This window comes from Calonectris borealis, chromosome 10 (assembly GCF_964195595.1).
Source record: "Calonectris borealis chromosome 10, bCalBor7.hap1.2, whole genome shotgun sequence".
Classification (NCBI taxonomy): domain Eukaryota; kingdom Metazoa; phylum Chordata; class Aves; order Procellariiformes; family Procellariidae; genus Calonectris; species Calonectris borealis.
This window is the reverse complement of record NC_134321.1, coordinates 17125055-17140880: the sequence shown is the minus strand read 5'-3', so window position 1 is coordinate 17140880 and position 15826 is coordinate 17125055. Positions and strand designations below refer to the sequence as shown.

Sequence of the window (15826 nt, the reverse complement as noted above, 5' to 3'; positions counted from 1 at the left end):
GCTTCGTCCGCCGGAAGTGGAGCACAGCGAGGGCTCTAGGCCGGGCCTGGGAGTCGACAGCCCGGAGCACCCCGTGCGGCCTATGGTGGGGGGCCTGGGCCTGTCGTGAGGGGCTGGGCCACCCCGTGTTGAGGTCTGAGGGCGCTCAGCGAGGCTGGGGCCAGCCGTAACAGCCCCGACCCTGCCAGCAGCTCCACTTACGCCGCCTCGGAGGCTGGAAGGCTCCCAGGGCGAGCAGGCGCCCCTGCGCTGCTCTTCCTTAGGAAGTGGGCTAAAAATAGGAGCCGGATCCATGGCCGTGCCCGTCCCCCACTGCGGCTTTGTTCTGTGGCTGTTCCCATGCACGCCCCGTCCCCCAGCGCTCCCCTCACCCTGCTTCTGCCCCGGGGACAGGGCTCGGCCAGCAGCACCAGGGCCCAGGTAGGGCTTGTTCCCCTCCTGCAGGGGAGATGGGGGGCAACAGCGCTGTACCTGCCCAGTGAAGTTGTCTCCTTCCACCCTCCGGGGTGGGGGAGGACGTGTTCACGTTCATTCAGCCCCTGGAAAGTTCTAGGGACCCAGGTTACCTCTGTTCGATGGTTATCGTGAGAGACACGGCTGGAACATGAGCTGTACGGAGCCCCTGATAAAAGCCCTTCTACTCCAGCCTTACTGATGTAAACCTATCTAGGCAGGCCAGGCTCAGCTGCCGCAGAGGTTTATGGAGATTTACTGGGAAGAGGAGACTGGTTTCTCCTGGTCTTTGTTCCTGCTCAGTTTGAAACATCGCTGGCCCCAGTGTCACCTCCAGCCTCTGCTGCTGCTCACCTCAGGGGCAGGTCCCACACGCAGGAGAGGCCCTGGGACCCCGGGATGGGCAGCCCAGCCCCTGCACTGGGGGTTGCTCGGAGGCAACAGGGTGTGGGCATTTCAGCGGCGTGGCTCATTGCAAGCGCTTCAGAGCCATTAAATCCAGGCCCTGAGGAATCGGACTTCTCTCTCTCATTTCTGGCTTTACGCCCATGTCCCTTCTCCTGTGCCCCCCAGGCCTGCGATTAACCAAATCCACGTGCTTGGCTCCAGTCTGGCCTGTAAATCAGTGCTACCGGCTCCGCTCCCCTCCCTGTGGGACGTGTCCCAGCCTGCCAGCCCCACCACAGTTGTTCTATCCCAGGAGACACCCCATGCAGGCACCCTGAGTTTGCAGGAGAGGTGGGATGGGGAGCTAGAGAAGAGGGTCGGGACCCACAGCTCATCTCCACGGGCGCACCGTGGGACAGGGCAGCGCTGCCGGGGGACTTTGCTCCCATCAAAGGCACCGCAGCGAGCCGTGGTGCTCCGCTGCTGCAGCACAAACACACACACACAGGGAGGAGCGATGATATCATGACCTGGCTTTGTGCGAGCTATTTAGGGGGTTTAATTATTATTATTATTATTTTTCTTTCCCGTTTCTCTGCCTCTGAACAATGCCCGTCCCGGCAGGGCTGTGGTTCACACCATTGTGTGGGGCTGCCCTGCCTCAGGAAGGGGGAGATCCTTATCACCCCAGGCTGACCAGGCGAGTGAGCTCATGTCGGGCGAGGAAAGCAAGCGAGCACCTTGCCGGCAGCCCAGGACGGTGCCGGCAACCTGCGGGTGCTCTCCATGCACCTACCCCCCAAGCCCTGCATTTGGGGGAGGCCCTGGGCGCTGGTTTAGCTCCACTAGCCAGCATCAAGCGCCCCCAAACCAGCCTTGTCCCACCCAGCCCCGCAGGGCCACCAACCACCAGAAGCACACCCAGGGATGGGGTGCAGCCCCCCCAAACTGTGCTGGAGCCACCTTCTCCTGCATGTCCCCGCTCCCGCCCAGGGCACAGTGACAGCGGTGGCATCAGTGCCTCTCCCATGTTTACCCAGGAACGGGTCTAACCGGCCCGCAGCCGTTTGCTTTCCTCCCCAACCCTGCCCAGCCCTAAAACGGTCTGTGGCTGGAGGGGGACAGAGGGGAAAGGGGGATCTGCACCCAGACACAGGCTGGCGCTGCCAGGTGGGTCCTGGTGCCACAGGGAAGGTTGGAAGGAGCCCTGTCCCCCAGGGTACACCCCGGGCAGCACGGCACAGCTCCGGCTCCCCAGGCGCAGAGGACAACAGGGCTCATCCTGGGCACAGAGGCTTTTTGGGGTGATGCTCAGTTTTTCCCCCTCCGTGAGAGCAGGCATCATCCTTCCCAGGCCCAGCGCTGGCGTGGAAAGAGCCTGGAGCCGTCAGCCGCTCCCCGCGGCGCCGCGCTCGGCCCCTTTATTTGCGGAGAAAGCCAGCCAGCAAGCTCCCTGGGGTGATGGCACAGCGGAGGCACCACGCGTGCCGAGCCCCAGCCCGCCCCAGTGACCGTGGCCCCACACCTGCCACAGCACCCAGCAAGAGCAAGGAGGGGCCAATGTGTCCCACCGCACCGCACATTTTGGAGGTGGCCCTGCAGCCACCAAGAGTGACGGGGACCTGCCCAAGAGCTGGCCCTGGCATCCCATCCCCTGCGGCCAAGGGGGACCAGGCTGGCACTGCTGCTAGCCACCCACCAGGGCGGGAGGCCCCCGGGGCCACCAGCAGCACGAGGAGCCGGTCCTCGCCCACGGCCACCCCACGGCCATTACCCTGCCCTCCCTAAGTGGCTGCCGCTTGCCGGGGCACACGGTTCCTCTCGCCGTGGGGTTTGGCCGTCCGTCCTTTCTTGCCCATGTCCACGCCAGCCAGGACGTGCTTGGCCTGGGCCAGCTTGCTCTTGTGGTGGTGGGGGCGGCTGCCGCACCAGAGGCGAGCGCAGTACTCCTCCACCCGCCGCAGGTTTTGGGAGCTGATGAGGTGCATGATGTCCTTGAACCAGGTTTTGGGAGCCTGTGGCGCCAGCTGGGGCTCGGGGCAAGGCAGGCGCGGGGGCTCGTCCCCCCGCTCCCGGGGGAAGGTGTGTGCCAGTTGCTCGCTGGCAATCACCTCCAAGGCCGTCTTGGCCACCGTCTGGGTGAAGCCGTGCTCCAGTGTTTTGCAGTAGTAGACGCCGGCGTCATGGCGGTGCAGCTTGCGGAAGAGCAGCCCTTGCTCCGTCTGCAGGATCCGCTCATCCGTCTTCACCTGTCGGCCAACGCAAGGTTGGGGGGGGGGTCCGGGTCTGTCCCCATGTCCCTCCCTTGTCCTCACAAGGGGAGCAAGGCAGGTGCAGGGGGAGCCTCACCTCGTCCCGCTGCTCGTCGGGGGGCCTCTGGACGAACCACTGCACGCTGGCCTGCGGGGACCGGGGCACGCACTCCAGGAAGGTGCTGTTGTCTTCTGCCCCATAAAGCACCTTCTCCTCAACGCTCTCAAAATCATCCACTGGGGCGAAGACAGACACGGGCTCACGGGGGGGGGCAGAGCCGGGCTTCCACGCACCCGGGTGTCAGCCCCCCTGGGCCGCCGTGTGGCTTCAGTCCCCTTCTCCCCTTTTCCCTGGGGACAGACCCCAGCCCCAGCAGCACCCACCTTCTTTTGGGGCACCCCTTGGTCTACAGAACGGGGAGATGAGGATGCCCCAGCCCACCTGGGATGGCCGCAAGCCCGTCTGTGTGCCAAGGGCTGTGGATGCTGGGACATCTTGGGGCACCTGGACGAGCCCTTCAGCCCTCTGGGCCCCCCCCAGTCTCTCACCAGTTAGGTTCTGGTCCAGACACTGGTGCACAGGGTTGCCGTGGCGGACATCCTGGCGGCGATAGCGGCGCTTGCCAGAGGGCTGGTAGCGGGTGCAGGCAGCACCGTCCCAGGAGCAGTAGGGATCCCTGGCCAGGCAGCATTCGGCACAAGCCGTGCCGTAGGTCTCGCACCGGTGCAGCTGCACCTGGGCCACCCCCAGGCTGGAGCCCACGTAGAGCATTTGCTGGGGGAACAGCACCGAGATGGTGATGCTGGCAGCCCCCGCGGGCACAGCGCCCAATGTCCCCAGCCGGGCCCCGCCCCGGGGCAAGCACCATGCGGGCTTTGAGAGGCTGGTGACAACAGCTCAGTCCCTCCTGGTCACCTGCCCTGTCCCCAGCCCCGTGGCCGAGCCGTGTCCGTACTCACACGCTTGACGGAGATCTCCATCTGGGTGATGGGCACAGGCGCCTGCAGGGGAGGAGAGCGGACATGAAAACCTCGCCATGGAGAGCCCGGCTTGTTCAGAGCCGCCAGGGCTTTCGGGGGGCACTGGGAATGTTTTTGGGGAGGGTGAAAACACCCCCAGCCGCCCTCTGCCCTCGCAGCCCTGAGACCTCCCAGTGTCCAACAGTGTGGTGACAGCCCTGAGCCTCCGTCCCCACGCGTATTCCCAACCTGAGCCCAACCCGCTGCCCCCCTCCCTTGCAAGCGGGGCAGCAAACAGCACCTTAAAAACCTGCAGCTCCTCCAGGACGACTTCCTCAGTCACGGCCGAGCTTGTCTTCTGCAGGACCACCACCTTCAGCACCGAACCAGCATCTGCGAGGAGGAGGAGGAGGATGGAGGTGTGAGCACCCTGCCATCGCGCACCCCAGCAGCGTGCCCACTGGTAGCCCCAGCACCGGGGCTCCTTCCTGCACGCCACTCCTGCCACTCACCCGTCCCGAGGAAGAGGACATCGTGCTGCCCATCCTCGGCCTCCACCCGGTCCACCACGAGCTGGCGCAGGCGGTGGGGCAGGTCGGTCTTCACCAGGAGGGGCCGGCGGTGCCGGGGGTACACGGGCTTGTACATGAGGGGGTGAGCGCGGGCGAAGTGCAGCACCTCGTCGGGGAAGTCCTTGGTGGTGCCGTACTGCCGCCGGGGCTGGTTGGTGGTCTTGCTGGGACACTGCGGGGACAAGAGGGGACCGGGTCAGCCTGGCTACCCCAGCACCCATCCCTCCTTCCCTCTCCATCGCCCTGCAGAGCTGGTTTGGGTCCCCTTCCAATTTGGGATCCATCTTCTCCACCCCTTTGCCAGACCTTGGTCCCCAGCTGTCCCGGGGTGGATTCCATAGGGAGCCCATCCCAGCAGGTGAGAAGATGGGGATTGGCCCCACCACCCCCCCCAAAGAGCAGTCAGAGGAGCGGAGGGGACCCAGAGCTCCAGGGAGTCGCTCACCACGCCAGGCCGTGGGTAGGGCACCCTGCCCTCGTAGGCGCCCCACTGGTGGTGGGGGCTCTCCCGGTGGGCGAAGGGCCCGTTGAAGACCTCCCGGATGTCGGCCATGCGGTACACACAGACAGCGGAGCCCTGGAAGACATGGCTGAAAGGGGACGGTGAGTGGGGTGAGCAGAGCCATGCTCAGCGCCAGCAGCATCCGTGGGGGCATAGGAGCACCAACATCTCCGTATGGACCAGGGCATAGCTGGTGGAGGTTGGGGAGCAGCCAGCAGCCACGTGGTGACAGTGACAGAGCAGGTCATGGGTGGCTGCAGCTGGATGTCCCCAGAGGCTGGAGCTGGACCACCCACCTGATGGTGCTGAAGAGGGCGTAGATCTCCGGGCTCTTCCCATCCTTCGTCCTCAGCAAGAAGACATCCTCTGGGGATGAAACCATGGGGTTTCTCCTGGAAGCCCAGGGGCTTCCCAAAGCCACCGACTAAGGGACCAGCCCTGGTGAGGTCCCCAGCTCCATGCACCCCTTACCCAGCTCATCGAAGTGGGTGTCGATGCCACCGGGGCCGGGGACGGAGCACACCAGCCGGGCTTTGTTGAAGGTACTCCACTTGTTGACCAGCACCCTCTGGCCACCAGCATCATTCTGCAGGGACAGGGAGCATCAGGGCCACCGCTGTGACCTGGCGCATCCCTGTCCCTCGCGGTCCCCACCAGCATCTTACCACGCAGACCCGCGCCACCCGGCTGACGATGGCGTGCTCCTTGCTGTCTGCCTCCACCACCTTCTCCGTGAAGAAGAAATAGGCTTTGTCGTTGTCCCGGTCATTGTTATCCGGGATCAAGTGGGCTGCCACAAATTTGGGGTCTACAAGCAAGAGCCGGCCACATCAGGTGGGGTGAGAGGGCACGGCCACCACTTCCAGACTCCCACACCATGCCGGGGCTGATGCCAGCCAGGAGGGCCCCCAGACCCTGCTGCCCCGGTGCCTCTCCCTGCTCATACCTGGCATGGGGGATGCCGCACCATGGCCAGCAGATGCCCTGGCCACCGGCGAGGCTCGCGGTCCCCAGCATTAGCCCAGCCGGGGGGATGGAGGGGCAGAGAGGAGCCGTTACCGTTCAGTAAGCGCTGATCCACCTCGGTGCGCAAGGCGGAGCGGGTCCCCGTGCTGCGGAAGATGCCGGGATCGCGGCCCAAGAAATCTGCGGTGAGGCCAGTGTACAGCTCCCCGCCTGGCAAAAACACCCCGCCGCGGGGCTGAGAGCCAGCCCCGGCTGGCACGGGGACCGTCCCTCACCCCGGCACCCCAAAGGCTCTTAGTTCCAGAGGAAGACAACCCACCGATGACGGTGCTGGCGAAAGCGCGGCTGGGCTCGTGCGGGCACCTGCCCCGGCCGGTCTCCACGCTGGCAGGGTCCAGGCTGAAGGTGTGCTGGGCGAGGGGGAGCAGGCAGGGAGCAGGCAGGTGAGCCCCCAGCCGTGCCCCGGGCAGTGGGGCCATGCCTGGGCATGCAGGGGCTGGCGCTGGTCCCTGCCCAGCTCGCAGGCGCCTCGCTGCAAGCACCCGCAGCCCCGGCGCTCCCAAACGGACCATCTGGAAGCAGGATCTGTGCTCTTTGAGGCAAGTCTGATGCTATGAGGATGTGCGGCAACTGGAGGGACCCGCCAGCCCCACCGCTCACCCATCAGCCTGGGAGGCATCGTGGTACAGGCAGGGCTCCCGCTGCCCGCATGGGGAGGGAACAGGGGGCCCTGCCTTTCCACCCCGGCCAAGCTGATTTATGAGCAGCGAGCTGGGAGAAGAGGAAACGCCACCCACGCCGCAGCCCCTGGCAGGACACCAGCCCCAAGGGACACGTCTGGAAAGGCAATGCCAGGCCAGAAAGGTGGGGGAGCCAGGGATGGGGTAGCACAAGGGCAAAGGGGCAACGGGGAGCTGGTTCCTGCCCCGCCCCCCCCCCCCCCCCGCCAAGTATTCAGCATGGGGCAAACACCGCATCCAGCATCCCCACACATCCCCCCAGGAAGGAGGTGGAAGATGGGGATCTGCCTCCCAGGGGTGTAGACCATCCCCACTGGGGATGCTCAGGATGGGCACCCCGCCGTGGTGCTGCCCTACCTCGCCGCGGTGCCCCACGTAGACGAAGGCGCAGACGGGGTGGAAGGCGCCCGTCCCGCAGGCCAGCAAGTGTGTCCGGTTGTAGGGGTGCAGCACGCGGACGTAGTTGGCGCAGTCGGTCTGGGGGGACAGCAGGGGAGGGGAAGGGTTGCGGGGGGCTCGGTGCTGTGCCCATCCCCAGCTCCCTGCCTCTGTCTGGGGCCCCACGACGATGGGTGAGCCCCAGCCCTGGCTCCCTAGGCTGCACCCAGGCTCTCTGCCTTCACCCTGGGGCCAGGGGCGCGAGATGGCAGCTTGCACCCACCAACAGGGCTTGCACAGACTTCATCTGGGTGGACCCCAGCCCATTGCAAAAGGATGGGGCTTTTTACTGGTCCTCCTGCCACCGAGAGCATCCCTGGGGGAACCATGCGTGATCCAGCCGGCACCCGGGCATCTCCTGCCCACGGGCACCCGTGTGCTCACCCCATCGCACAGCCCACGCTGGTCGGGGGAGCGAGGTCACCTGCCCAGTGGCAGCTCCTACACCCAGCCCCAAACCCCTGGGGACCCTCCCCTTCCCAGCGCCCAGGACAAGACCAGATGCAGGGATGTCCTTCCCTGTCGTGTTCCTGCTCACGCCGGGGATGAAACAAAAGGAGGAAATGCGGAAGACGGAGACGGATACCCACGGGCATCCTCCACTGCCTCCAGGACAGCCCCGATCGCTACTGTCTGGAATTGTCCCCTTCTACCGGGGACCAGCAGCAATGACAGCCCCGGGGCCGCAGACCTGCCACCTCTGACCCTGCGCGGTGGTCTCTCCTGGCAGTTCCCACTGGAAAAGGGCTCCCATCCTTCTCCTGCTTGGGCATCACCACCATTAGCTCAGCAGCTCCCCTGGTCAGCGCCAGCCCTGTCTGCCCCCCATCGTCCCCCCCGGCGGGACGCGAGGCCCCTCGTCTGCTGGGAACACCGCCACCGAGCTGCCCCGGGGGTTCCCAGCCTCCCCGCTGTTTATTTTCCCTTTGCAAAGAGCCTCTAAAATAGCAAGTTAAAAAAAAAAATACATTCAAGAAAAATAAAAAATGGAGCCTGCCCAGGCTTGGATCTGTCGGTGAGAGCTTGTAAAATAAACACGCAGAGCAGGACAGGGACTCCCGGGAGCAATTCGTCTGGGCCGGGGGAGCCTCGGGGACTTTCTCCCCGCCATAGTCCTGCTTCATATCGGGGCAGGGGGGATGCGAAGCGGGGTACGATTTGGGGAGCGAGGTCACTGGACCTGAGCGAGTCACAGATTTCCCACCGCCAGGGATGGCCAGGATGGGCCAGACCACGTCGCTGGGGTCTGGAGCACAGCACGGGGCTTTCGGTCCCTCCGAGCTCGGGTCCCGGAGCCCAGCTGTCCCTGCCCGCTCAGTGCAGCCGCATTTGGGGCACGCTGGCCACCGCTCTGCGGCCGTGGGGCTGAGCAGAGCCCCCGAGATGAGATTTCCAGAGCCCGGCACAAGTGTCTCACGTGGCCAGGCTTGGTCACCAACTCCCTGCCTCAGTTTCCCTCGGGCACCGGGGTGGTCCCTTGCTCTGCCCCAGCCTTATCCCCGGCGGGATAAGATGGCACAGCCCCGGTGCAGGGGGAGCCAGCTGGCACCGGGGCACAAGAGGACCCCCCCGCAGCTCGGGACAGAGCACACATGGGGTGAGACTCACCCCTGGGTCCTTCCCCTTCCGAAAACACTCCTCCGTCTGCCCAGGGAGGGGCGGCCAGTAGATCTGAAACACAAAGGACCTGTTGGAGCAGGGAGGGGGGACAGCAGGAACCCAGCCTTGCAAATACACGTCCCCAGGCTGCCGGTGGCATGGTGATGGAGAGAGGGACCGAGAGAGGGACCAACAGCTCCCCAGAGCCCACCCAGCCCAGGGCTCCCACCCTGCGACCCAGGGCAGGACCCTTCCTCCTGGGGAGATGCACCCCAGCGGTCACAGCCCGCAGCCGGCCTGGATTTGGGTGGTGACTCTGGGGATGGCCGGAGCTGGCCTGGAAGGGGGTGGACTTGCGGGTGGCGTGGGGAAAGGGTGCTGGGGGACAGCAGGGAGCAACGGAGCCCAAGTCTCCCGCTGCCTTCGGCAGCTCTTGGACCAAGGGCAGCTTGGGTACACAAGCCCTTGACCCTGTCGCGGTGACCCAGCACGCCGAGGGGCACTTCATTTCCTTCTCCGCTTTCTTTGGCTAGAAACAGCCCAGAGCCGCGTTTAAAAAACAAGAAGTCAAAGTGGAGAGGGTGAAGGAGGAGGGGAAACCACCGCTCAGCATCGTCCCTCTGGTCCCTCACCTCTCCCACCGAGGAGCCAGGAGAGGTCTGCGGGCTTTGCCTGCTGAGCCCTGGCACAGCTCGGTGCAATGATGGATGCTTTTAGCTCCTTGTCTCTGCAGGCATTCAGCTGGATATTTGGCCCGTGAAGGGGATCCCCAGATGCCTGGGGATGGGGAGCACTCGCTCTCCTGATGGCAGCTTTTTAGGAGAGCAGGGTCTGAGACCCCATTCAGCACCCAGGACTCACGGGTGGGCTGTGCCACTGGCGGCCAACCACCACTAATTGCTGGCTAATTGCCCTGCAGCCACCGTGGCCAGCCCTCCCCTGCCAGGCAGCACAAGTTTTCAGATGTATTTCAGGGCGCTTGGGACGGGGACATCCCCAGGGCAGGTCTTGCTTCGGGGTGGCTTTGCCTGGCTCGGCCAGGCACCATCTGCTCGGAGGGGCGAGGGGTGCACAGGGGGGGCCAGGAATGGAGACCCCGGGGTGCTCAGCGGGACCCGGCTCACCTCCTTGGCATCCGTGCTGGCCCCGTCCAGGAGCAGGGAGTAGAGCGCATCCTTCCCCCCGATGAAGAGCCGGTCGCGGTACTCATCCAGGTAGAGGGAGCGGAAGCCCAGGAAGCCTCGGTGGCCAAAGAAGAGGACAGAGCGGTTGGTGGCCAAAAGCTCTGCCGGGGAGGGAGGGAAGCGTCAGGAGGAGCCGTCCCAGCCCCAAAGACCCGCAGGGTGTTGTAAGCCAAATGTCCCCTCCCAGCCGCGGGCACAAGCGCTCACCTCGAGCCTGGGGGACGTCCTGCTCCCCCGTGGCCCCCGCCATGTCCCTCCGTTTGCTGCGCACGCCGGGGTCCCCCGGACGCCAGCCCATGGCCCACCCCGCCGGGACAGCACAGCCCCGCGGCCCCGAGCTGTCACCCAATGCGAGGACAGGAGGGAAAAGCGATGGATAACGTCCCACAGCGACGTGCCCTCTCTCACCCCCAGGCCCCCCCACCTGGGGCCCAGCCGTCGCAGGATGCTGCAGTGAAGGGGCATCGCAGCAAGTTAAAACGGAGAGGGGTGCTGCATGGGCTCCCAGCCTCCGAACGCCCTTCACGCCTGCTTGGGAGGTGTGAAAGGATGCTCGGACCCCCACCCTGGGGGGTGGGGGCCTGGCACCAAGGGGGCCTGGCTTTTTCAGGGGCTGACCGGAGGGCTGCGATGGGCGCAGAGGCGGGAGGGTCCCTCAGAACTGCTGCTTCTGAGTATCACGGAGCCGTCCCAGGGCCGGCAGAAGAGCTGCTCCCAGCCGCTGCGGGCAGCAGCATCCATCTCCATCCCTTCCCAGAGGCATGGGCATCCATCCCGGCCTCACCCTGCCCGGGGTGTTGCTCTCCCTCCCAGCCAAGGGCAAAGCCGCAGAACCAGTGGGCAGCAGGGGCCTGAGCAAGTTTGCCCCCAGCAAGCTTCGGTTGAACCACCCCGGGCTGCTACCACGGCTGTGCCGCTGCGAGTCGGGGTGCACGAGAGCCTGGTGAAGCTCGTGCCTGCCATCAGCCCCAGGCTGGGCTCACGCAGAGCCCGGGAGGGTGGCGAGAGTGGACATGGGGTGGGTAGAAAGTGGGTCCTGTGCCCCCCGGGTGCCAGCCAGTGCAGGGGGAAACGGGCACACAAAGCCCGCCGCCACCGCCATCAGACCTCACTGTCAGGGAGGCTTCCTCCCGGCCACGGCACAGGGACGGCACTTGGGGAACGGCACTGGCACAGGGACGCTGCATCCCTGGGATGGACTGCACCTCCCCGTGAAGCCCGAAACAACAGGGTCTGATGGTCAAGGCTCCTAAAGCAGGTCCAAGCCCAAATCCCGTGGGATGCCAAGGGGACCCTTGCGGTGATGCCGCTGCGGGGGCAGTGACACGACTGGCTCCCGGTGAGAAATGACTTTTGGGGTCAGCAAGCCGAAAACCCCGGCACGGTGGCGCCCACCCAGCTGCCGCAGAGGGAGAGGGCAAGAGGGAGCGGCTCAGCTTCACCAGGCTCTGAAACCCCATCCCAGTGACTGCCGGGCGGAGGAGGAGGAAGACAAAGCGCCATTGATAAGTGCAGCCATGTCCCCAGACACCCTCCGCCGGGGAAGGCTGCCAGCCGCCGCTGCTGACCCCAGGGAAACCCCCAGCCCGAGCATCTCCCACACATGTCCCCATGGGAGAGGAAGTGGCACTGGGACAAGCCCAGCTGCCAGCAGCCCAGGACCCTGGGGTACCAAGCCCTGCTCTTGCTGGGGGGACATTTGTCACCTCCAGCAAGGAGGTGGCCAGCAGCACAATGCCCCCACCCTGGTGGGAAATGCCTCTTCTGGGACCTGCAAGGGAGACAGGGTCCATCCTCGGGGGAGGACAGCCACCTCCACTCCATCACAGACAGCTCCCATCCCCACCAAGTCACTCAAGGACAGTCCCAGTGCCCTAACTGGTGTTGCTGGTGGCATGGAGGGATATAGCCCCAGCAGCTCTATCCTCACCAGGAAGACCCCTGTGCCTGCAAGCAGAGCTGGCACCAGGGGCCCCTCCAGCCCCCTCCCCGGGGCGTACCCTCCTCCCTGTGCCCTCCCAGCATCTCAGGTCCTCCCATATCGCCAGGCCCAGCCCGGGAAAATGCTGTCGTCTCCTTCTATTCTTGCCCTGCAATAATATTTTCCCAGCTCAGAATAACATTGGCAAAGTCATCGGGCTCCTTTTATTGTTTCAGGCAAGGCTTGCCCCTCTCCCCCAGCCCCGACAAATTCCTCTTGCGCCTCAGGTTACATCGGCTCGAGGCGCCTTCCCCTTCCGTGGCTTCATCTCCCCAGGGAGCAGCACCCTGCCATGCTCCATCCACCCCCAGCATCCCTTTACCCCCAGGGTGGGGGTCCCATAGAAGCCACCCCCCAAGCTGCAGCAGGACGGGGGTCCCTAGGGGGAGACAGCAGAGAGCTTGGAGGGCACCAGGCTGTGCTGCGACGCTCCTGGTGCACGCAGCAGCAAAATGCTCTTTCCCCTCTTACAGGAGCCACTGCTGCAAGTCAAAGCGGAAGGAAAAGAGCGGCTTGAAGTGAGAGGGAGAGGCGGGGACGCGGCCACCCTTGCACCCACAGCACGACGCCTTCCCCTATGGCCCCCCCAAACGTCGCTCCGCAGCCAGAGCCACCAGCCACGCAGAGGCCAAACCGACGAGCTAAGCGCAAGGAGCTTCAGTTCACCCCAGTTTTCATTTCAGACGCTTCTAATGGTTTTAATTGAAATTTTCATTTTCTTTTTCTTCCCCCCAGGGAGAAGGCGGTGGCAGAATTTGTTTCATGGGAAATTTCAGTTTCTGTTTCCAATTTGGAAGAGGAACAGAATAATCAGCTTAAGAAGAAAAAAAGCTTCAAAAGGTTGCTCGCTCCCTGCGGGAGGCCGAGGAGCCCGCTCGGCCCTGGGGAGCCCCTCGCACCTGGGGAACGGCACAGCACAGCCGGACTTTGGGCTGGAGTGGATCAGATTCCAAGCCAGACCTGAGCCCCACAACCAAGCTCTGCCGGGACCCCAAACCTCCTAGCCCTGCTGCCAAGCCCAACCTGAGGACACCGATCCCACCACGGGGCAGAGCCGGGAGCCACCCCGGCGCCTGCTGCCTCCCAGCGTAAGCAGGGCCACTGCGTGCCTCAGTTTCCCTCTTTCAACAGGGAGGGAGTCCCTGGGGCCGCCTGCTCTGCCCCAGGACAGAGCCAGGGACACGGCCAGCCTGTGCCCCAGGGCCGGGGGACCCCCAGCCTGGGCAGCACAAGGGCAGACGGCGGCTTTCCCCCAGCACAGGGACGTGCTCTGCAGCTCCTGGAGCTCTCCGAGAGCTGGGCTGCCCCAGGCCTTTCCCCAATTTGGGAAGGGGGAAGATATGCGTTATGCAATTTATTTTGGTTTAATTTTTTCAGAGCAGGTTCATTGCTTTTAGGCAAGAAGGAGGAGATTGGGGCGCCCCAGACTCCTCTGTCAAGTTTGGCTGGAAGCAGCCCGAGGGTTAAGCTGGCAGAGTGGGGGATGCAGCGAGCCAGAGCACGATCACAGGGAGAGTTTTAATTAAAACCAAGCACTCCCAGCCCAGCACCCCGAGGGCCCCCCTGGCACCCCAGCACCCCAGTGTGGTGGGGCTCGGAGGGTGCTTGGGCTGAGCAGCACCCAGGGGACCTGCTGGGCAGCTGGGGGACCACCTGGCTCCCACCCAGCAGCAGGCGGGATGCTGAGCACCCACGGGGAAGCCCACGGCAGGGGAGCACCCACGCACCGCAGCACCCACCCAACCCACAAGCCAGAGCATGCCGGTGCCAGAACAGCGCCGTGCCTCAGTTTCCCCCTACTCCACGTGCGAGACGATCCCTCATGGGAAGCGGCGGGGCTAGCGCGGAGCCCGGCGGCGCATCCCCCCGCCCCATCACCCGGCTCTCCTCCTTTCTCCTCCTCCTCGGGGTCCCCCCACGTCCCGTGTGGGGAGCGGGAGAGTGCCGAGCAGCCACCCACCAAAACCCCAGCCCAAACCGAGACTCCAGCGCAAGGTGCCTCCCCCCCCCCCAAAAAAAAAAACCCATAAACACGCATTTTGGGTGCAGCGCCCACAGCTGAGGCTCCCCAAGCCCCCACCCGGCCCCCGTGGGGGGGAACTGAGGACACCCCTATGTGGGCAGGCACCCCCCCACCCCACGCCCCCCCCGCAGCAGGTGCCCCCGGCCCGGCTCACCGCGGTAGGGCAGGCGGAGCCGGGGCAGGCGGAGCCCCGCCGCCAGCAGCGCAGCCCCCAGCCAGCACACCGACACCGACACCGCCCGCATCCCGCCGCCGCTCCCGGGGCTGCCGGTGGCACCGAGCTTTTATGGGGCCGCCATCCGACCGCCCCCGGCCCGCCCCGGCCCGCCCCGGCCCGGCCCCGCCACCCCCCCCATCCCCCGGGGCGGCGGGGATATGCGGGGGGTGCCGTGCGAGGCGGGGCGGCCCCATCCCCCGGGGGGGGGGCCGAGAGCTCCGCACACCCCCAAATCGTCGCCTGCCACTAGCGGTTTAGGCTTTGCTGCAACCCCCCCCAAGAAGCAACCTCAGCCCTCCCCCAGCCCCGGAGCCCCCCCAGCCCCTCTAGCAGGGAAGCCGGGGTCCCCCAGCCTTGCCCTCCTGGAGGGGTGGGAGAGGACACGCAGGGCTGTCCCCCAAGAAGGACGCTCAGTGGGGATGATCTCCAAGCACTAGCAAGCACCCCGCTCTCAGGTCCCATCTCAGCAGCCAGGCAAGCTGGGGACGCTGGGCTGGGTGGGGAAGGGGGCTGAGCAGGATCGAGGGGGGCACAGGGTGCTGCGCCCAGCTTTGGTGCACCCACAGGGCAGCGGGGATGCACCGCTGTCTGCCTGCAAAGGTGCCTGCTCACCTGCACCCTAAGCGGGGACCCCAGCCAGCAAGCAGGACCCCACAGTACCCCACAGCACCCACACCGCTCCCATGCCGTCCTCCCCCAGGGCTGCAGGGGCAGAGGACATGGCCGTATGAGACATCAGAGAATCCACACAGGCTTCCCTGGGGAGCCTCGGCGCACGGGCAGGTGTCGTCCCCCCCAAAAGCCTTGGATTTCCCCCAGCGCTGGATGGAGGGGAAGAAGCCGAGGAGCCGGTGGCTTCTCCTGCAGCGCTCCATCGCCACCGGCCTCATCCCTTCTCCCAGCCCGGCACGGGGGCAGCCCCGTTAGCCCCAGCCCTCCCGCAGTCCCCTGAGGGTTGCAGCAGCTTCAGGTAAAAAGGAGGGCAGGAGGATGGGGGGCGGCCAGCTCACCCCCAACCTTTTGTAATGGAGCAGCTCCACGACCCCCTCGACCGGGACAAAACCACCTCAATTTGGCTCAGCGAGCCCTTGGCTGGCCCGTGGCCCTAGTTTCCCGAGGGAAGATGGTAGGGGCGGGCGGCACAGCGTGGCTTTGGGACAGACCCAGCACCCCTGAGTGCTGGAGAGCAGCGCGGAGTGGGGTAAGAGCGAGGAGGAGGAGGTGCAGCCCGGGGCAGCTCTGGCAGATAAGCAGAGGCTGCCTGCCCGGACCCGCACACTGCCTGCTCGCACCCGAGGGTTTGGGGGAGCGGCACGGCAGCAGACGCTGATGGGAGGGAGGGAGCAGGATGAACCCCAGCGCCGCTGGCTGCTCCTGCTCCCCCCGGCACCCCGAGGCTGATCTGGAGTGGAGGCTCCGGAGGAGCAGCCCCACAGCCTGCCCGGGCAGGATCCTGCCCACAGCGCCGACCCCCAGCCCAGCAAACCCAGGGGAGTGGGGAGCGCTCCAGCAGACCCCACTGCGCCAAGGAAATCCACGGTGCCTGGGCTCC

General features: G+C 65.5%; 1 protein-coding gene across 1 annotated transcript; it reads right to left on the bottom strand.

Annotated features, from left to right (window-relative positions):
• Positions 1 to 99: 99 nt before the first annotated feature.
• SEMA3G (semaphorin 3G) lies at positions 100 to 14311 on the bottom strand. Its single transcript, XM_075159122.1, has 16 exons — positions 14212 to 14311; positions 9994 to 10154; positions 8879 to 8941; positions 7190 to 7309; positions 6412 to 6502; positions 6186 to 6302; positions 5792 to 5934; positions 5598 to 5712; positions 5423 to 5492; positions 5070 to 5214; positions 4565 to 4796; positions 4354 to 4445; positions 4053 to 4094; positions 3642 to 3867; positions 3190 to 3329; positions 100 to 3089 (listed from the first exon to the last, which is right to left on the bottom strand). Exons 1-16 carry the CDS (start codon positions 14300 to 14302, stop codon positions 2625 to 2627), a joined length of 2313 nt encoding a protein of 770 aa, XP_075015223.1. The 5' UTR covers positions 14303 to 14311; the 3' UTR covers positions 100 to 2624.
• Between the last annotated feature and the right edge of the window lie 1515 nt (positions 14312 to 15826).

What these genes read in the sequence shown, in the direction of transcription:
- SEMA3G (XM_075159122.1), bottom strand. Translation starts at nt 14,302, where the DNA reads ATGCGGGCGGTGTCGGTGTCGGTGTGCTGGCTGGGGGCTGCGCTGCTG. An exon ending in TGGAGATCTCCGTCAAGCGT is followed by an intron (nt 3,868 to 4,052) that starts GTGAGTACGGAC and finishes CTGTTCCCCCAG; the next exon opens with CAAATGCTCTACGTGGGCTC. An exon ending in TCTGGACCAGAACCTAACTG is followed by an intron (nt 3,330 to 3,641) that starts GTGAGAGACTGG and finishes TCTTCGCCCCAG; the next exon opens with TGGATGATTTTGAGAGCGTT.